This window comes from Esox lucius, chromosome 15, assembly GCF_011004845.1.
Source record: "Esox lucius isolate fEsoLuc1 chromosome 15, fEsoLuc1.pri, whole genome shotgun sequence".
In the NCBI taxonomy this organism is placed as follows: Eukaryota; Metazoa; Chordata; class Actinopteri; order Esociformes; family Esocidae; genus Esox; species Esox lucius.
The window spans coordinates 18700134-18719016 of NC_047583.1; the positions used below are offsets into that span (position 1 = coordinate 18700134).

At 40.1% G+C, this 18883-nt stretch overlaps 1 protein-coding gene across 1 annotated transcript in view; it reads right to left on the bottom strand.

The window, feature by feature from the left end:
* LOC105023267 (EMILIN-1) overlaps positions 1 to 6926 on the bottom strand; it is a 47574-nt gene extending 40648 nt beyond the window's left edge. Inside the window, exon 1 of the mRNA XM_010892336.4 lies at positions 6248 to 6926. Within this exon, the coding sequence (XP_010890638.2) occupies positions 6248 to 6396 (149 nt within the window). The 5' untranslated portion in view covers positions 6397 to 6926. The remainder of the gene's footprint in view (positions 1 to 6247) is intronic.
* Between the last annotated feature and the right edge of the window lie 11957 nt (positions 6927 to 18883).

The following is an 18883-nucleotide window of genomic DNA, read 5'->3' on the forward strand; positions in this document are numbered from 1 at the left end:
AGGGTGGTGGGACAAATCAGAAATGTTCGGAGTCCATTGCCTGTGAAAAAGCTAGATGGCTTGAATTATTTTAGTTGCTGTAGTCTGTCTCCTGCCCATCATGAGTGAGAGGGTTCTTCCTTGGAGACTTCAGAATAAGGTCTCGGTCAGTAAATCAGAGCATGGGGTCAGGAAGAGCTGATGATGCCCTGGTGTATTGCGATGAGCTCTCATAACTTAAATTTCCATTCTAGCCAGTTCTGGGAATCACTCTGAAAGTTATATCTTGATGAAAGTTACCACATTCTGACCCTCTGCACTTGCACATTGTCTCTCTGTTGCATGTCCTCCAGGCCTGCCAATTTCGCCTCCATCTGTCAGATTCTGGTTTGGCCTTGAGTAGTCTTCTTCTCATATTTGCCAACTCATTCGCCCAGTTTACTGCACTCAGCAGTTTTATTAACATCAGTGACGCACTTGGACACTTCTCCATTGATTTGATCCAGCTTTATTTGTACACCTGCACATTTTCTGTTTTGCTATAGCTTCATAGTTGCATAGTTGGTAGCATTTTGTCTTCAGTAGACAAAGTTATTGTAGTTTTAGTCTATTCACCATTGTGAATGATTGCAAAATTCTGATATCCAAGTTAACTGTAAGTAAATCCACTGAAATAGTTCTGGGAAAAAAACTACTTACAATTAAACATGGAAACAATTGGGATGCCATGGGTGGGACAATAAAGCGAAATGGCTATCTTTCTGCAGGGCACGTGACCCCCAATGTTCATTGATCTCTGACCTGTATCCCACCCCTCATAAAGCTTTAGACAAGACATGTCCTTGGGTCACAGAGTGAACTTTTGAAACTAAAATATTTCCTGAGGAATTTCTATAATGACCTTATCAATACCAGGGAATCCAAGTGAACTGAAGTATAGTAGACAACATCTTGGTTACATTTTGGCATTTTAGTAATCAAGCTGACATTATTTTCCGGATTAACTTAGGCCAGTAAGTACAAACATTTTGTAGTAGCCCCCACATGGAAATCAAAGTTAACTTTGGTATACAGTCTTAACATTTGAGGAATTTAGCAGACACTAATGGCTAGTAGACAACATCGTGTGTACAATTTGGCATTTTAGTAAACTAGCTGACACTCTTTTACAGAGTTATTTACAATAGAGAGCACATATATATATATTAATAATGTTTTGAACTGTTCCCCTGTGGGAATCAGTATCGACTCAATATGCAAGCGATCTTCATGTGCACAACCTTAGCAGAGGTTATAAAATATACTGTACCAACATGGATGTTTGCCCACACTTCCTGGATCCTTGGGCACCTATTGGATATTAATGGATGTGACTAGATGAGGGACTGGCAGGAGTATTGTTCACTACCATAGTGGACTTTCTGACACTGTGTATCATAATTTCTGGACAGAAGAGATGGCTCCATGAACTCACTCTGATTGGATGGCACATTATCCCAGTATAACTTGGAGATTTTTCCACCAATCTGATTATGATACAAATATTTTTGGTAATTATCTGTGACCAAAATAAAATCTATTTTCAGCTGCAGCACACGTCGTCCCTGAAACAGTGTGAAGAGCTATTGGCTCTAAAAACTAAATAGGTTAGTTGACTGTTTGTAAAGAAACCTTGAGCCTGTTGCCACAATTAGATTAGAAAAATCAGTGTTCCCTCTTATTGTCAAGATCAACAAGGCTCAAGTCTATTCATTCACTTATTACCTAATGGCACTATTTTTCTTCTCTCCCCAAACATGTTGTGTTAATCAGAATACATAGCTCACTCATTATCTCATTGAAGTTTCTGCGGTTCTCTTTCCCTTCTTTTATGATTTGTTAACATATGGAATTGTTTTACTTGCATTACTTAACAATGTGATACAGAGTTTTAGGATATAACACTATGTAGGCATCCCCAAAAATAACAACAAAATATTTTATTAGAAAAAAAATGTGCTATACATTCAGTCCAGCAAAACAGCACGGTACACTTACATCAACAAATATTTACATTTGATTATTTTAACTGATGCTCTTAGCCAGAGGGATTTAATGGTTTACGTTCACTTGATCACCCCACTGAAATTGTGAAATTGGAACTCACCATGTCTAAAAGTTACTTCACAATATCTAAGACATAACACTACCAATCACAACTGATATCAGAAGTAGGTCCACGTGTGCAGCAGGTATATTAGAGAGGTGGGTGGGAATGGGACCAATTTTGTCTTCTAAACCAATGATATGTTTACAAAGTCTGACTTTTCACCTGGAAATAGAATTCAGATTAATGATCATGTGACTGGAGTGCCACTTTAAATATAAATTACTGATTGCATACATTAAGTACCTTTACAATGTTTTTATTTATTCAGAGATTTCTGAAAAAGGGGGGAGGAGAGAGGAAAATGTGCCAAGGAAATCTGGGAATGATTAGGTTGCCATGAAGATATGAGAGTTGTGCATGAAACCAGGACCCAGTGCTAATACCTCTACTCATGATAAGTGCCATGTGATCTTCAGTGACCACAAAGAGTCAGGACACCCGTTAAACAGCCATTTTAATCTGGTCTCCCATCCAGGGATCGAACAGGACTGACTCTCTATTAGATTTAGAGCAAAAACAGTCTTATGCAGGTGCTGTTTTAGAGCTGAGTTAGAACGTTTTGTTGAACAAAATACCCTTGTGTAGACCTACGGTACCTCTTCTAAGTATACAGTTTACCTTTATTTTTTAACACACCGTTTCATATTTTGTTCAATGAGTATTATAAGACTTCATAATCGGCAAGAGTTGAATGCACACAGTTGAGAAGAGAGCCAACTTGAAAGCTGAAATATTTTGGCACGGAAGATAGTTAAACAGGGGCCCTGCAAAGTTAATCTTTCAGAAACCCTCAGCATAAAATCCCTGTTCCATCTGACTGTTGCATACTTTGATAAATTTGATTATGGTTTGTGGCTTTTCTTTAAAATGCATATTTGAATCATGTATCATGAGTCAAAACCTATCAACCAGTCAACCTATCAACCAGTCTTTGAAAGTTTGAAAAACAACATATAGCACAGCAGGACAAAGAAATCTTGTTTAAAAGTAAATAGGGTCACCCACAGAGCACACACACACAAACACTTTTCCGCTTTTTGTTGAAGGAAAATATTTCACACCTGTTATAACAAAGAGTTCAAACAGGCTAGAAAGCCCCGTCACAGAGGTGCCTTACTGCTTAACCATCTGACATCTTCAAACAACACATACTGCCTCACCAACCCCAAAAGATACAAGGTACTGTACATAGCTCACTCTGATTTGGCATGGGAGTTTACTGTCCCGAACTAAAGTAGCACCAGTCATCCAAAGCTATTCTTTTTTCTATTAAATATTTTACATGCCAACATTTTTAAACCTCTGTTTTACATTTTGTTAATATATGGATTCAATTATTTAGGGTTATCCAGCAGTTTAGACCGCTTTCACCTTTGCACAGGTATTGCTGCAGCATGGGTTTGAATCCGGCCCACTTTCAACAAAAATCTGTTTTCTATCAACCACAAAATCTCTGTCAAATCAAGCATTAAAATGGCAAAAGACATAATTTAAATAACATCTAATTTGCATATATGATTTTCTAAAGAAAAGTCTTACATGCATATATATTTGCATATATATTATTTTCTAAAGAAAACAGTTCTTATTTAGGTACCACCCAAAAAATGTTACTGGTAACTGCAACCTTGAAATGTCCCATCAGGCCACCCAGGTGGCTCATTGGGTTAAAGGCCCTCTGTAGTCCTGGTCTGCATTGCACATTGAACCATTTGTTTTGCACAATTGTACGAGGTGTGTTCGTGTAATTGTAATATTTCACTTAAAAAAATGAGGAAGTAAGATGAGGTAGAGTGTTATTATTACCCCAGGACAAACGGAGGTGGCGAGATCTGACCAATCACCGCATGAGAACTTAAGCAAAACTAAAAGCTTGAAAACAAATAACTTTTGTTAGCTGCCAACCCCACCCAGCAAAAATAAATCAACCAATTCATGCACAAATGGTGTACATACACCCACTTTCAAGTGAAATTATAAATCAAGCTTAAGGCACAGGTTTCCAACCAATGGTACCGGGACCACTAGCGATACATGGCCTATCCACAGGGGGGACTTGAGAGGACTCAGGAGTCCAAGTCTTTTTTGTAGCACCAAGCTGACCACCACAGTTTAGGTTAAATCCTTGACTTTGGCGTTAGTGATGGGAGGCTGGAAAACTCAAATTGGCTCGTGTTGCACATGGAGTGGGGAGGCATGGTCAGTAGGTCTCATTGTGCGCTAGTGACTCCTTCAGGCTGTTTTGGCACCTTCATAGCTAACTGAAGTTGTCAGGTGAGTGAGCATGCCCTCAAATGTGTTGGTCCTGGTTAGAAGACCAGGAGGGAAAAAGGCAGAACGGCTTTTATCCATTTCTATTTTGAAAGAAATCATTGAAGTGGCAATTAGTTGACAAAAAGTTTATCCATTTCAGAAATACAGACAAACAATCTGTTGGACGTGGCTTAAGCATTTTTAACTGAAGTCTCAAAATATTGTTCAGTTGTTTAACTAGTAACTAGTAACTAAATATGAGCAGCGGAACCAGAAAAAGCTGCTCAATCCACACACTAAACAGGTAACATGCAACTGAATAGGCCCACTTTTTTTAGTTAGAAAAAGTGAAAAGGCAGTTCATCCATCATCCACATTTGTGTTGGGATAGACTGTGATCAAAGGCCTGAGCTTCAGTAAACAGTATATTCAGTATATGTCTCCAACAGGGTCCCATGTAGTTATTTAGATACTATGTTATCAATCTTCCCATCAGGCAGTCAGAGAGCCAGTCACGCTCCTCAGATCAGACATCCAAGTCATGCCCTCCAAATGACCTGTAAACCGGAGTCAGTTTTACTGTCTCCCTCACAACACACACGCACACTTGATCACAGTCAGGCAAACGGTCTGAAGCTTTAGGAAAAAGGAATCAAGGACGGGCATTTCAAATTCCTCTTTGTATGTTCCCTGGGTCTTCGCCAAAATGACCATCTACCATGAATCTCGCCCACGGGCTCCGCCCATGAAGCAGTGTTGTATCACCGCGGACAACAGGGGAACCCCTACAGTAAATCACAATACGTCATGGACAAGAGAAACTCCCTTCTTACTCCTCACCCCACCCTACACGTCATCGCCAATAACCTCAACATTTGTGTGTGTTTCTGTGTGTGTGACACATACAGTGCCAGTCAAAAGTTTGGACACACTTACTCTTCACTTGAATAAGTGTGTCTAAACTTTTGACTGGTACTGTAGAAACATAAAGAAATAGGGATGGAGAGTGAGAAAGAGAGTGAGGTGAGGAAGTAGGTAGGGAGAGAGGAAGAGCAAAAAAGAGAACAGTGAGAAAGAGAAAAAGTATTATATATATATATATATATATACATACATATATATATATATATAGAGAGAGAGAGAGAGAGAGAGAGAGAGAGAGAGAAGAGAGATTGAGAGAATCTTTGTCCATGTATGACTGGGTAATACTTTATAGCACAACACAGCTTGGATGGTTACTAAAGCTATATTAGCTATATTGTAGTATCCATTGTATAGCACATCCAGGACTTTTTCACTGGGGTTATTAGATACAAGGACTCTTCCATGAAGCTCCTGTTGGCCTACCATTAGATCCCCCCACTATAAGGGGGAGGAGAGGACAGAGGCTGTTTTCATGGAACATTTGGATGTGGGAAGGACTTCTCATCTGTGTTACATTTACTCTCACTCTTAGCCATGATAAGAAAGCGAGCCTGGCTGAGCTGGATTTTAAAAATATCCATCCAGACTACTCTAGCTGACAATCCTTGCTATTAGTACTAGTTGGGACTACTAGGAAGAAAAAAAAACAGGTTTAAAAACATCTACGATTATTTCGTATAAAAATAATGTATTTTAATTAAAACAGTAACTCTTGTATTATTTTTTACTGCTAAATTCCCTTATCGTGTTACACCTGCATTGCGATGACACATCAAGCCAACTTCTTTCGCCCAATTTGTATCTTTCGCCAACTCATCTTTGTTCAGCGCATCAGCATCAAATCTTCCAGATGTTTGGCGATTTGACGAGAGTGAGTGTGGTGAGCGTGCGGATTCAGCGTGTGTCGTGTTTGTGTGTGTGTGTGTGCGCGTGCGTGCTCACCTGTGTCTGCTCGCCGCCCGGGCTCCGTTCTGTAGCTGCCCTTGTGCCTGTCCCGAATAAAGATTATACCGCTGAGGGTATGACGCACCCCCAACCTCCCCGAACCACCTCAACACCCACAGCACAACAAACAGAACTGGCCCGGCCATCCCTACACACTATACAACAAACGTTATTTGCAATTGAAACGCGGTAGAGTCCTCAGGTTTGTCAATGAACCTTTATTCCGCAAGAATAGCGAGGAAGTAAGTTCCGATCGGCGGTGACGCACTCTCCCTCTCTAGAGTCGGTTAAGTCCATACTATCGACCCATGGTTAGGCTATAGTGGGATGTGAGACAGTATCTTAAAACAGTCTTCACGTCGATATTAAAGCTTAAATAATAGCACCAATAATCCGTTCAAGGATGTCCAAATACAGCTGTTATGCTCTTTACCATTGTAAATGTAGTATAACAATCCGAGGCGCATCCATAGCCTGCCGTGATTTCCCGACGTTACGGCTACAGTTTCCGATAGTTATTCTTTTCAGTTATTAATATGTTATTTCGAAGAAAAGCTGTGAGAACGGTGGCTTGCGTTTCAAGCGCAGCAGATTCTGAATGACTCCTTTCCACTTACACAAGTCTCATTCTCTCTCCTCCTCTTCCCTCTCTCCTTTCGTGCGCTTTTCAACCCCTCCCTCCTTACCCAGCCCTTACGCACAGATCAAGTACCAGTTAAAACTCCCCACATTTATGTCAGGTGAAACTAAAAACAGACCTTAGTTCATTGTGTCTAGAAGAAACTACTCCAGAATGACAAAATTTGGCTAGGGCAATTTATAACCTCTTGCTTCGGGGAACTGTACTTTGACGGTTATCTGACCGCAGCATCGCCATTAGGAAAATCCCTTGTGCTCGGGGACAAACGGTTCAGGGTTCTTGAAAAAGAAACGAGGAGTGTTTAGATAAGGATTTTTTTTTTATCAGAGATTTGGAGTGTCTGAGTAGATAAAGTGGTCTACGCTTACTTCTCTAGCGCAGTTCTGTCATCTGTTCATCTGACCCGCGTGAATTCACGAGGTAACAAAGAACGTTCCTAGTGGTTACTGGAGTACTTTCACAATTCCCTTTTAAAAATTACTACTTTGACAATCCCAGTAGCCCCGTTATAAATGATGCAATATTTGAGTTACTTCCCATATTATTCTTCAAAGTAGGCCTACGCATTTTCAACTAATAATATAATATTGTTTAAATAAATAAAAAATTAATAATGGGAGATTTTACATACCATAAAGGTCACACCTCTCCTGAGGGACACCCAGAATATAAAATGCTGTTAATATCTAATCAGATTAATGCAATAAGATGTATGCATCAGCAGGGTCCAGTGTAGCTTTTCAAAAAGTACAATGCTCTGGATGACAGCATCTGCTACATGACTTGAAGTGTAAACAATGTAACCAATGTTTATGTGCCACATCATGGAATGGGCCATTGAACACCAGAAAGCTATAACATGTGATTTGGTAATGACTGATATAAAAAATACCTATCCAGATCTTGTAAAATCTGTCCTGCTTGAGCAGCACTTAACCAATAAAAAAACAAGCCCAAGGCCTGATAATTAGTTGACGAGTTGAATCACGTGTGGTGTGCTAGGTTGGGAATAGTTCTAACAGATTTCTTGTTCTTTATGCAAACTTGGCCACTCTGTGTTGTTTTCAACCCTTGGATCTGTGTGTAAGAACAAGACATCTCACTGGCTAATCTTTCCTTGTTGCGGTGGGTCAAACAGAAAAAAAGGAACTGGGGCATGTCTTCAAGGTGCTTGTCTGCTTTCTGTAATGTTTCTAAATTACATAGAATGGTAGTTGGTTCCTGAGAAGAGATCCCCTTACTTAGACTTGAGCAATTGAATAAGATGTAATTTGTTATTTTGCAAACTACTTTTATCCCTGCACCTTTTCCTGTCATTAGAACACTTCCCTGGGATGTATTCTCCCCATTTTAACTTCTCCAATCCATCTCCCTCTGCCCTGGGCTTAGCTGTGGGGATTTGGGTACCTACTAGTCTAGTTATCTGTAGTGTCTCTAGTTTAAGATTCACCTTCAGGGCAATGAAACACAGGAGATGATAGGCAAGTAAGTTGAAGTGTGTGCATGTTGGGGTATTGGGCAGTCAGCCCCTGAGAGACTGGAGTAGGTTGAGTGGTTACAGTTGGGAGAGGGTTGGTATTTGGGTAATGTTACGCTGCATTGCATCTGTCTGCCATCTGCAATGCGAGATAGGAGTGAGCTGAATGCAGAAAGGATTGGTTGATCCTCTTGGCCCAATTTTTCAAGTTATTTATCCAGATTTAATGTATGGATTTAGAATTATTAGAAAGTGGTTATTGGATTAGCAATATACTGCAGTAGACTGAGTTTTAAACCATCTCCATATAAACGTTTTAAGACAAGTTGTTTTCGGGGAGCCTTTTAATCTACTTCACAGCAACATCACTAGAAAACAGACTTGCTACTTGGTGCAGTACCTAGCGAGTGTAGTTCCGCTCTGTAATGAAATGAAATTGGCATGCCACTGCTTGCTTGTCTGAACAGGATGCAAAACTACACATACTGAAATACGGATTAAGAGGTTTAGCGCTTGGAATTGGCGTCAACAATTTGCTAGCCTTGAGAATCAATGCATTGTAAGGGCCACGGAAAGGGTCACCAGCTGCCTGCTGTCCTCCAACGAAGTCCTAGATAACTCCAGGGCAAGGAGGCGTGCAAGAGAGTTTATAAGTGACCCCTCCCTCCCCAGTTACCCATTGTTCCAAAAATGCTCCTCCGGCAGGTGGGCAATACATGGCCGTCAGGACTAAAAAGATCCTGGAATCTGAACAGTTTATTTTCCCTGTCCTGTGGTCCTCAGCAGCTGGTCGTCTGCCCCACAGAGACTTATAAGATGCCCAATCATCACCTGTGTCTTCAAACGTTTCAAGACTTTGCTGTACTAAATAAGAATCTTAATACATCTTAACATTTTGATTCGAAGAAACGTCCTTTTGTGTCCATCTTGACTTCTCCTCACTCATAGTAGCACGTCTTTTACTCATTTCTATTGGTTGTCCCAGTCTGATTCAGAGCATCATGTCTTGTTGAATTTATCTTGATTCCTTCACACTATTATGATTTCCCAACCCATCAGAGGTGCTGCATGTAAGAACAATAAATTCATGACAGATAAACCTTTGTTTAGTAATGTCTGTTTCACTCTCTGTATGTTCTGCAAATATGACTGGATAATGCCCAGCTTTAACTTTTCAGAAGATACTGCACTTTTTATTGGGAAGTGCCATTTGCATTTTGTATTTAACTTCAACTTTAAAATAAATGTTTTTGACAGTTTCTGACAGTATTCTGCTGCAAGAGGCCATTTTGAACCAGAGAGATTGTTTATGTAAATGCTTGTCTACACGTTTCTTAGCATTGTATATGAGAAAGCAAATTGGAAGGTGATGGTGGACCATTTAGGGACACTCATTAGTGAAGGTTCTTAAAACCCCTTTATTTAGGTCTGAGTAAAACTTGGTTGACCTTGGGGAATATATATTGAATATTTTTTACATACTAGTCCTAGTTATCTAGCAGCAATACATTAATGTTTACTTGCATTTTTACATTATAATATTCATTTTCTTAAGCTTTAATGAGTTCGATTAAAATATAAGAACAAAAGCCACTAACATGAATTGACTGACAACATTTTAAACAGTATTTTATTTTTATTTGAATGCTTTCTCCTATTAATGGAAAAACTGTTTGCTTTGGATGAAACGATAAAAAGAGTACGGACAAAACAAATTATATCAATCTTTCAATCAACTGTCAAACTGTGTTTCTGAAAGCTCACTCACTGCACAAAAGAGCAAATACAAAGAGTACATTTGGAAGTATTCAGTATCAAACTAGGCACACATCTTGCAGACTTTCATTACCAGTATTCTTGGCAAAGATTAATATTTGGAGAGCATTTTAGAATATATGTCAGAAGAAAATCTTTAATAACATAAATCTTCTATATCACTTAAATGTGTTTCCTAACAGAGGATATCTGAGCATATCTGACCTTCAGGAATAAACAAGCCCAATGAACATAAGGCAAACATTTGTGGGATACCTGATAAAACCTTTCTGAACACTCACTCAATGCACAAAAAAATTTATACAAAATTAAATTAATACACGTAAAAGTCCATGTATTCAAATACAGTGCACAACTTTCAGTCTTACGTAAGTAGTTTTCTCTGCAAATAAGGAACTTCTGGAGAAAATTGTAGAACATTCAGCTCAAGAAAGATCTTCTGAAACACTTCAAATGTGTGTCTTTGGGGGATAGCTGAGGTTCAGGGAATAAATGAACCCCATGAGAAGAAGGCACACATTTGTGAGATTTTTACATCCATCCAGCACCTCAGTTCCCTCAACGACAATGATCACTTTGGCTGGGGTGGCGTTTTTTTGCAGCGATGCCCAGTACAATGCTCTTCATCACAAGCTCAGTGAGGTTATCTTTGATCATGTATTTGCTGACATCCTGCCAAATACACACATCAATGCAGTGGTCAAAATACTGTACAGTATAAAACAGTCCCTACAGACATGCCAACACAATGCACAACTCCTATCCGAAATCACAGAAGAAATGGGAATAACGCAAAAATGTATCTGGCAGTCTTTAATGAGCTCTTCACACGACTCTCCCAGAAACTGAATGAGGCAGCGGATCACAGCGGATTTAGGTATGGGCGACATGGGCAGCAGCCCAGGGCGTTCTCTTGTCGAGGCCAGCACAGGGCGGCTGCACAAAAAATTGTGTTCTATAGATCAATGTTCTATCGCTCACTTGCACATCACGTAAATAATATCATGTAACCATGTGTGAATGTGGGTCAATTAACCTTGTCGGAGTAGGCGCCCTGATTCTAGTTTGTGAGCTAGGCAGATTACTGTCTGGGAAGGTCTCCCACTCAGAAGTAGGAGATGGGAAGGTCTCCCCACTGGAAGACTGAGGTAGGAGGAGTGGGGGAATCTATCAAACAGCGCACCTCTGGGAATATATAGTTTCACAGATATATTTGTGAATTTCTTTCTGGTTTGTGTGAAATTGTTAATAATTATATAAAAACAGTTTGAACACCACCAAGGTGAATTGGTTTGGTCTTGACTATTGGTTGACAGTGCTGGGGGATGGGTAATGTATTGATGCTCAAGTGCCAAATCAAGACATATGGATAAGATAAGCCATCAGGTGCCCTGTTTAGGAAACAAGAGGAAAAGAGAAATGCGCAAAAGATAAAGGTATGCAGCTATGTCATCTCGTTATGAGTGTAATATCATGCATGCAATGAAATAGGCTAGTACAACACTTATGTTTGTTAGTCTATGTTGCTTGCCATGCTATTACACATAAGGTCCAACTAGCTAACATAACATTGCATATGATTATACACAGTTTTATCATGACAATGTGTGTAGCCTGCAGCAAAAAGAAAACTTTCATTGAGGTGACATAAAGTTTTTCTGTGATTGTATTGACTAGGTCCTGAGCGCAGTAAGGGGAATTTCCAATGCTGTAGACTAATTTAAGCTGATTTTTTATATCTTTTGTGATATATTGACTCTTGGTGTGTCGTATGCCTAGAATTAGCCAAGGAGGTTATATGGTTCATTTGAAAGTTTGATTAATAGCACATAATATCATGTGTATTTAATTGTACAATAAATGTATTTAGGGTGTCAGACTCGTATACTGTATTTCAATGCAAATTCAGGGGCACTTCTGAAAGATTTGGGAGCACCCTCTGGCACTGGCCAGGATGAGTGATCTTGGCTTTGTACAATTTAGTTTTATTTGTGTATTTTTTGTTAGCAATAAGGTAATAGTGTAATAATTTGATTCTCTTTTTTTTTTTAAATTTTTAAATACTACAATATGTTTCTATTGATCTTTGTTACTTATTTTTGATATTAATGAGTATTATTTTTGTATAAATTTTTCTATTAATATTGGGGGGGGGGCGATGAACTGGGGCTTCGCCCAGGGAGTCATACAAACTAGAAACGCCACTGCTGGACCCAGAAGTGCTTGCCAATTACAAGCCAATCCCAAAGCTTTCCTTCCTCTCCAAGGTGTTGGAGAAAGTAGTTGCTATATAGCTTCAGGACCATCTCAAACAAAACAGCTTATTTGAGAAGTTCCAGGGGTGTTCCCGGTCTGCAGTGGTCAGTACCTATCAAAAGTGGTCCATGGAAGGAAAAGTGCTGAATCGGCAACAGGGTCATGGGCGGCCACGGCTCATCCGATCCAACAGACGAGATCCTGTAGCTCAAATTGCTGAAAAAGTTAATGCTGGTATTGATAGAAAGGTGTCAGAACACACAGTGCATCACAGTTTGTTGTGCTGTGTAGCCGCAGACCAGTCAGGGTGCCAGTACTGACCCCTCTCCACTGCTGAAAGCGCCTACAATGGACACCTGAGCATCAGAACTGGACCACGGAGCAATGGAAGAAGGTGGCCTGGTCTGATGAATCACGTTTCCTTCTACATCACATGGATGGCCGGGTGTGAGTGCGTTACTTACCTGGAGAACACATGGCACCAGGATGCACTATGGGAAGGAAGCAATGTGATCCATTGGGAAACCTTGCCATCTATGTGGATGTTACTTTGCACCCTTTCATGGCAACAGTATTCCCTGATGGCATTGGCCTCTTTCAACAGGATAATGCGCCCTGCCACAAAGCAAAAATGGTTTAGGAATGGTTTGAGGAACACAACAACGAGTTCAAGGTGTTGACTTGGCCTCCAAATTCCCCAGATCTCAATACAATTGAGCATCTGTGGGATGTGCTGGACAAACAAGTCCGATCTATGGAGGCCCCACCTCGCAACTTACAGGACTTAAAGGATCTGCAGCTAACGTCTTGGCGCCAGATACCACTGCACACCTTCAGAAGTCTAGTGGAGTCCATGCCTCGATAGGTCAGGGCTGTTTTGGCGGCAAAAGGGGGACCTACACAATATTAGACAGGGGGTCATAATGGTATGGCTGATTGGTGTGTAAAAACATTCCCAAATCCCTCTGATGCGTGTGCCTGTCTGAACACTTGAATTGAGGAATTAAGGGCGTGGATGAAGCAAAACTTCCTTCAACAGAACTGCAGCAAGACAGAGGCCCTACTCTTTGGCACCCAGCATGAGGTCCAGTAATTCCCAATAACACACCTCACCACTGCAGGACAGATCATCTCTCTCTCTCCACCAGTCTTCAATCTGGGTGTAGTTTGATTCCTCCTTGACTTTGACAGCCACATCAGACAACTGTGTGAAGTGTCATTCTATCACCTCAAAAACATAGCCAAACTCCATCCATTTCTTATGAAATCTGATGCAGAGAAGCTCGTCCATGCCTTTATCTCCTCAAGGCTGGACTACTGCAATTCACTCTTCATCTGGATCCCTGGTAGAAGTCTACAGAAACTCCAGTACATCCAAAACAGCGCTGCCAAGATCCTGATGAGAGAACGGCAACATAAGCCTATCACCCTCAACCTGTCATCCTGTCTGCACTGGCTTCCCGTCTCATTCCGGATAGAATTCAGAACCCTTCTATTGACCAACCAGTGTATTCACAGCAGTGCCCCGTTACATCTCATGGAACTGCTGTCCTTCTATAACCCCACCAGCACCCTCAGGTCAAGTGAAAGCCTGCTCCTCCACATCCCCAGGACTACGCTTTGCTCCTTGGGGGATCAGGCTTTTAGCTAGACCTTTCCTAGTCTCTGGAATGCCCTCCCGAGCACCTGAAGTCACCAGAGACTCTAGGCTCATTTAAAAGAGGCCTAAAGACATTTTTATATAGGAAGGCTTTTTGTTGATAACCATGCTTTTCGTGTCCTATACATTTAATAAATTATTATTATATGATAATATTATATGGACGAGGAGCAGAGGTGTAAAAAGTAGAAAGTAAAAGTTTTCACCAGTTTTGGAAAGTTCCTATAAAAGAGCTAAAGTTCACAACTAACTGATCATCACGACACCTTAACTGATCATTTTTAACTCTACTTTTTATTCAATCTATCACTGGTTAGTTTTGAAGTCCCTTTACCTGGTCATTTATGGCTTGATTAGAAACTTCCCTAAACTGGTAAACACAGCCTAACCCAGCCAAATACTTTTACTTTGTAATCTTTACCCCTTTAAGAGAAGTGGCTGCTTGTTTAGCTGCCAGTCTGTGTGAAGGCGGATGCTGCCAGTTAGTACTAAAGACCCCTCACACCCGGGGTTTAGGGTAATCTTATGAGTCCCTGGAGAGACTTCTAGCTTCCTTCCCCCCTGCTGAGGTCAAATGACAGGTTTCCAACCGTGTGAGAGGCCTCTAAGAAATGAAGGAATAGATGTACATTATTTAAATATATCCCATTAAAAGTGCTGTAGTCAGTAAATCTCCATGCTCTTTAACCTTGCTGTGGTCAGTGTAGCAACAGCTCAAAAGCACCACAGGAGTTCAGTTCAGAAGAAGCAAGCTGTTGCCAAGGCATGGTTTCGGTTGGTAATGCGGTTCAGTACATGAAAAATGAAACTGTTTGCTCTCATACTAATTTAAACAGTGTTCACTCAAAAAAGTGTCAATATTACTCTGGGACAGTAGAGGGCAATGAGCTGGTACTAGCCATATATTATTACTTTACCTAGAGGAAGAAACTCACATCACTACCATCACTGTCAAAGTTCACCAATCACGTTAAAAGGGCTCAGATTTCAATTAGTAGACTTTGAGTTACCTCAAGGAAAATTGAGGTAACTCCCAAAAATAAATTAAGAAATTGAGAAAAAGTGAATTCAAAAAATAAACAACACAAACAATGAGTCATACTTTAAGCCAAAAAATAAACAGAAATCGTATACTTTCATTATAAACACAATCATTTCTCAAACACAACATATTTTATTGAGTTGCACAATTTCATCTGCAAAACATAGGTTTCAGAAGTATTGGTAACTCTACAATCAATATCTTATGAAGCCTCCCCTGGAGTGGAAAGCAACACTGAGTCTCCTCTTATAAATTCTGACAAGGTTGGCACACATTTTGAAGGGATCTTGGACCACTCATCCATGCAGCACATTTCAAGATTCTTGTTTGCACTTAGGTTTGCACTTGTGGACTGCCCTCTTCAACTCTTACCACAGGTTTTCAATTGTGTTCTACTGAGATGGACATTGTAAAATGTTGATTTTGTGGTCCCGCAACCTTTGTGTGTGTTGATTTCGATATATGTTTGGGTGATTGCTTTGTTGTAAGGTCCATCCACAGCCATCTTTCAATCCCTTTGCAGAGACAACCAGGTTTTGGGCTCAAATATCCTGGTACTTAGTGGAGTTAGTTAAGCCATCAACCTTACCAAAGACCTGGACCACAAGTAGCAGAACAGCCTCAAATCATCAATCATCCACAGCCATATTCTAATATGAGTATCTGGTGCTTTTCTTTATATGCAGTCCACTTAAGTCACCAAAGTTGTGGTCAAAAGGTAAATTTTTTTGTCTCAATTCAGGTTTATGCAATTTGTGAGTTGGCTCAAAGTTATTTCGTGCAAACCTTCTGAAGAGCTTGAGTTGACGTCTAACAGTTGATTTTGAGACATGATTACCAAAAGATTCAACTAGAGTATGCAGCTCTGAAACTGTGACACTTGGACTCTTCTTTGCCTCCCTTACCATCTTCCTCACCGTGCAAGCCCTGATTGTGCTTATTGATATTTTCAACTGTTTTAAAATCCTGTGTAGGTCAAGAACCATCTGACCCCTTTCAGCTGACAGATTTTAGTTTTTTTCCATGATGATTGGTGACTAAGGGATTTTACATGGATGCAACCTCATATTTAGACCCCAGGAAACAGCAACAGGTGAAAGGCATGAATACAGTTCCTGGAGACTGAGACCAACTATAAAAGCATAGCGTTTTATACAGAGGCTGTCACCTGGGTTGGGGTGGAATAATGTTAGAGGTAAAAAAAACTTTAGTGAGTCTGCGAGTGTGTTTCCAACTGTGACTTTGATGTGTTCCTCCTTTTTTTCTGTTGTATTCCTGATAGTGCCAATGCATGTGGTCGAGAGTACCGGAAACGGAATAAGAACGGTAATTTTCCTGATCTTACAAACGTGTGATGTGTAGTTGCCAGGTTTACCAAGAACCTTTATGTCAAACATATAATGAATATTAGCCTGTATGGCAAATAGCCCCTGCTTCTGTATTTGAAATAACGTGGTGTGGTAGGGTGAGAGGAGGTCATTTCCATACCAGCTGTTGACAGGCACCACTTTGTTTGATTTTATATTACTTTTGATGTCAGTGTTTTGCATAAAAAAATTACTATTTTAATAAATTGCTTTGTGTTTGAGAAATTGCATATTTGAGCCCAAAATATCACTCATTGCTTGTGTTGTTTATCTTTTGCATCTCCATTTGCATAATTTCCTGAATGGTGCCAATATTTCTTGAGTTGACCGTACATTCACAACGATGCAACTGTGAACCATGCAATCCATACGAGGAAGCATACTGAAACTTTAGCAGTAATGGACAGGTACTACCAACTCAAGCAGGAAGTTCAGGGTAATCTTATGCTGATGTTAGTCTGAAGGATGATTATTGGCATAGTCACATGGGGAGGCCGAATTTGGTTTTAACAGGTTGTGGAAGCGTTTGATATAGCTCATAAACATCTTATTGCTGTGTGTGCTTAATCACAAACGAATGCAGTCGTTTTTTAAAGGCTGAATCTGTGGGAGGCATTGTTATTGCATTTGAAGAGAAAAAACAATCTTCAAAGACGGCATGCCATGTCAATTTAGAGCCCATATTAACGGTGAACGCAACCATGCCATTAGTGCATTGTAGTTGAGGCACAATAGGTTCTGCTATGTAACAATATAAATAGAATGCATTTGACAGATCACAGGATCCATACTGTTATAATAAAGAATAATCAACAAGGGGATCTTTGAAAAACAGTGCATGATGTTAAATACATGTTCTAGATTAGAAATTACCTTGTTTAAAATTGGTGCACAATGCAGAAAATCAGGCGCTAGGGAGTGTTTTAACTGTTATTTTGCAAGCTATAATTAGCTAACGTTAGGTTACGTTGTCTAGAGCTTTTCAGGCAATACCTTTAGCTAGCTAAGTTCCTACTGACAAATCTTACCCATGACTCCATAAGAACATCAACAAAGAACTGTTTGCCAGATCAGGAACACTCTCCAGGTGGAAAGAGAGAGGCTTGGATTTTTCAGCCAGTACCATTCACTAACAACTTCAACAGCCAAACTACAGAGATTGGACATTGAAGTAGTTAACTTAAATGAGGGCCAAAATGACCCTGCGTAGTTCTGGAAACAGTATTGTGGACAAATATTAATAAGTACTAGAGCGATGGCAAGAGAAAATTGTGGAGGAAACTAAAATAACTGGTGTACCAACATATCTGAGAAATATGGTGAAGGTGGTAAGTCCCCAAGCCAGTGTCATATCCTCTATCTCACAAACACCACTGCCTCTTCTGAAGATTGACTGGTGGCCACCCACTTGCAAAGCTGCATGGCTGTGTTCAAGCATTCAGGAAAACTATGTAGCATAGTACTGACCTCCACCACACATTGTTTAGCATCACAGGGCTTGTTTTTGCCATAAACTGCTTGCCCTCTACTTTATAATGTGAACTTTCCTATTATGCTATCACTACAAAAAGTGTTTTTATATGTTTCAAAACTGTCCCATTAATACAATATAGCACGTTTTTATTGCATTTATTCCCTATTTCTATTTGGTCAAAATTCATATTTGCAGAAATGTTGCCCAATATCACTACTGCTTTTGTATGAAGACAATGGACAGAAAAAATTGCAGTTTATCTTGTGTGCAATCATGTGTGGCTGGCCCTGCTTCCACAAGCCCTTTGGCCACGGCGCCCATCATCAACACTGTCTAGGACCCTGCCTCAAAGAACCCTACATGGAGACAATCTCTGTGGGCCATTACTTCTAATAATAGAATAGTTATAATTTTCAGCTTCAATAGCATTTTTCATACTAAAATATTGTTGTGCTCAAGCAACTCCTTGTGGTGTCTTGGGCCAATAAGAGCTCAATTGAGGTAGAAGGCCGGAGTGCATTCCCTAAACTATTCAAGGATTTAGGTCTTGACTTCCTGGGTGAACAAGCAGCCTGATGAGAAGTACAATAGCATTGGACCAGCTGCCCTCTACCTGATACCAAATGTATATGGTATGGCAGTCAGTTAAGGTGCATTTTTAAGTTTACTCAAGACCACTCTATGACCAGATCAAATAAACACCTTTTTAACCCTTTCTTCTTAAATACTTTACCAAATTTTTCTCCTATCCAAATTTTGTAATGTCTAATTTGTAAATATTGCCTTGCCTCATTGCAACAATGTCACACTACAGAACAGTTGCATTTTTAGACTAAACCGCGCTGCTTCTCATCACACACCTCACTCAACTTGACAAAAAAGGTAATGCTTACAATTTCATTTTTGTTAGCTAGCATCACATATGACCCACTCATGGAATG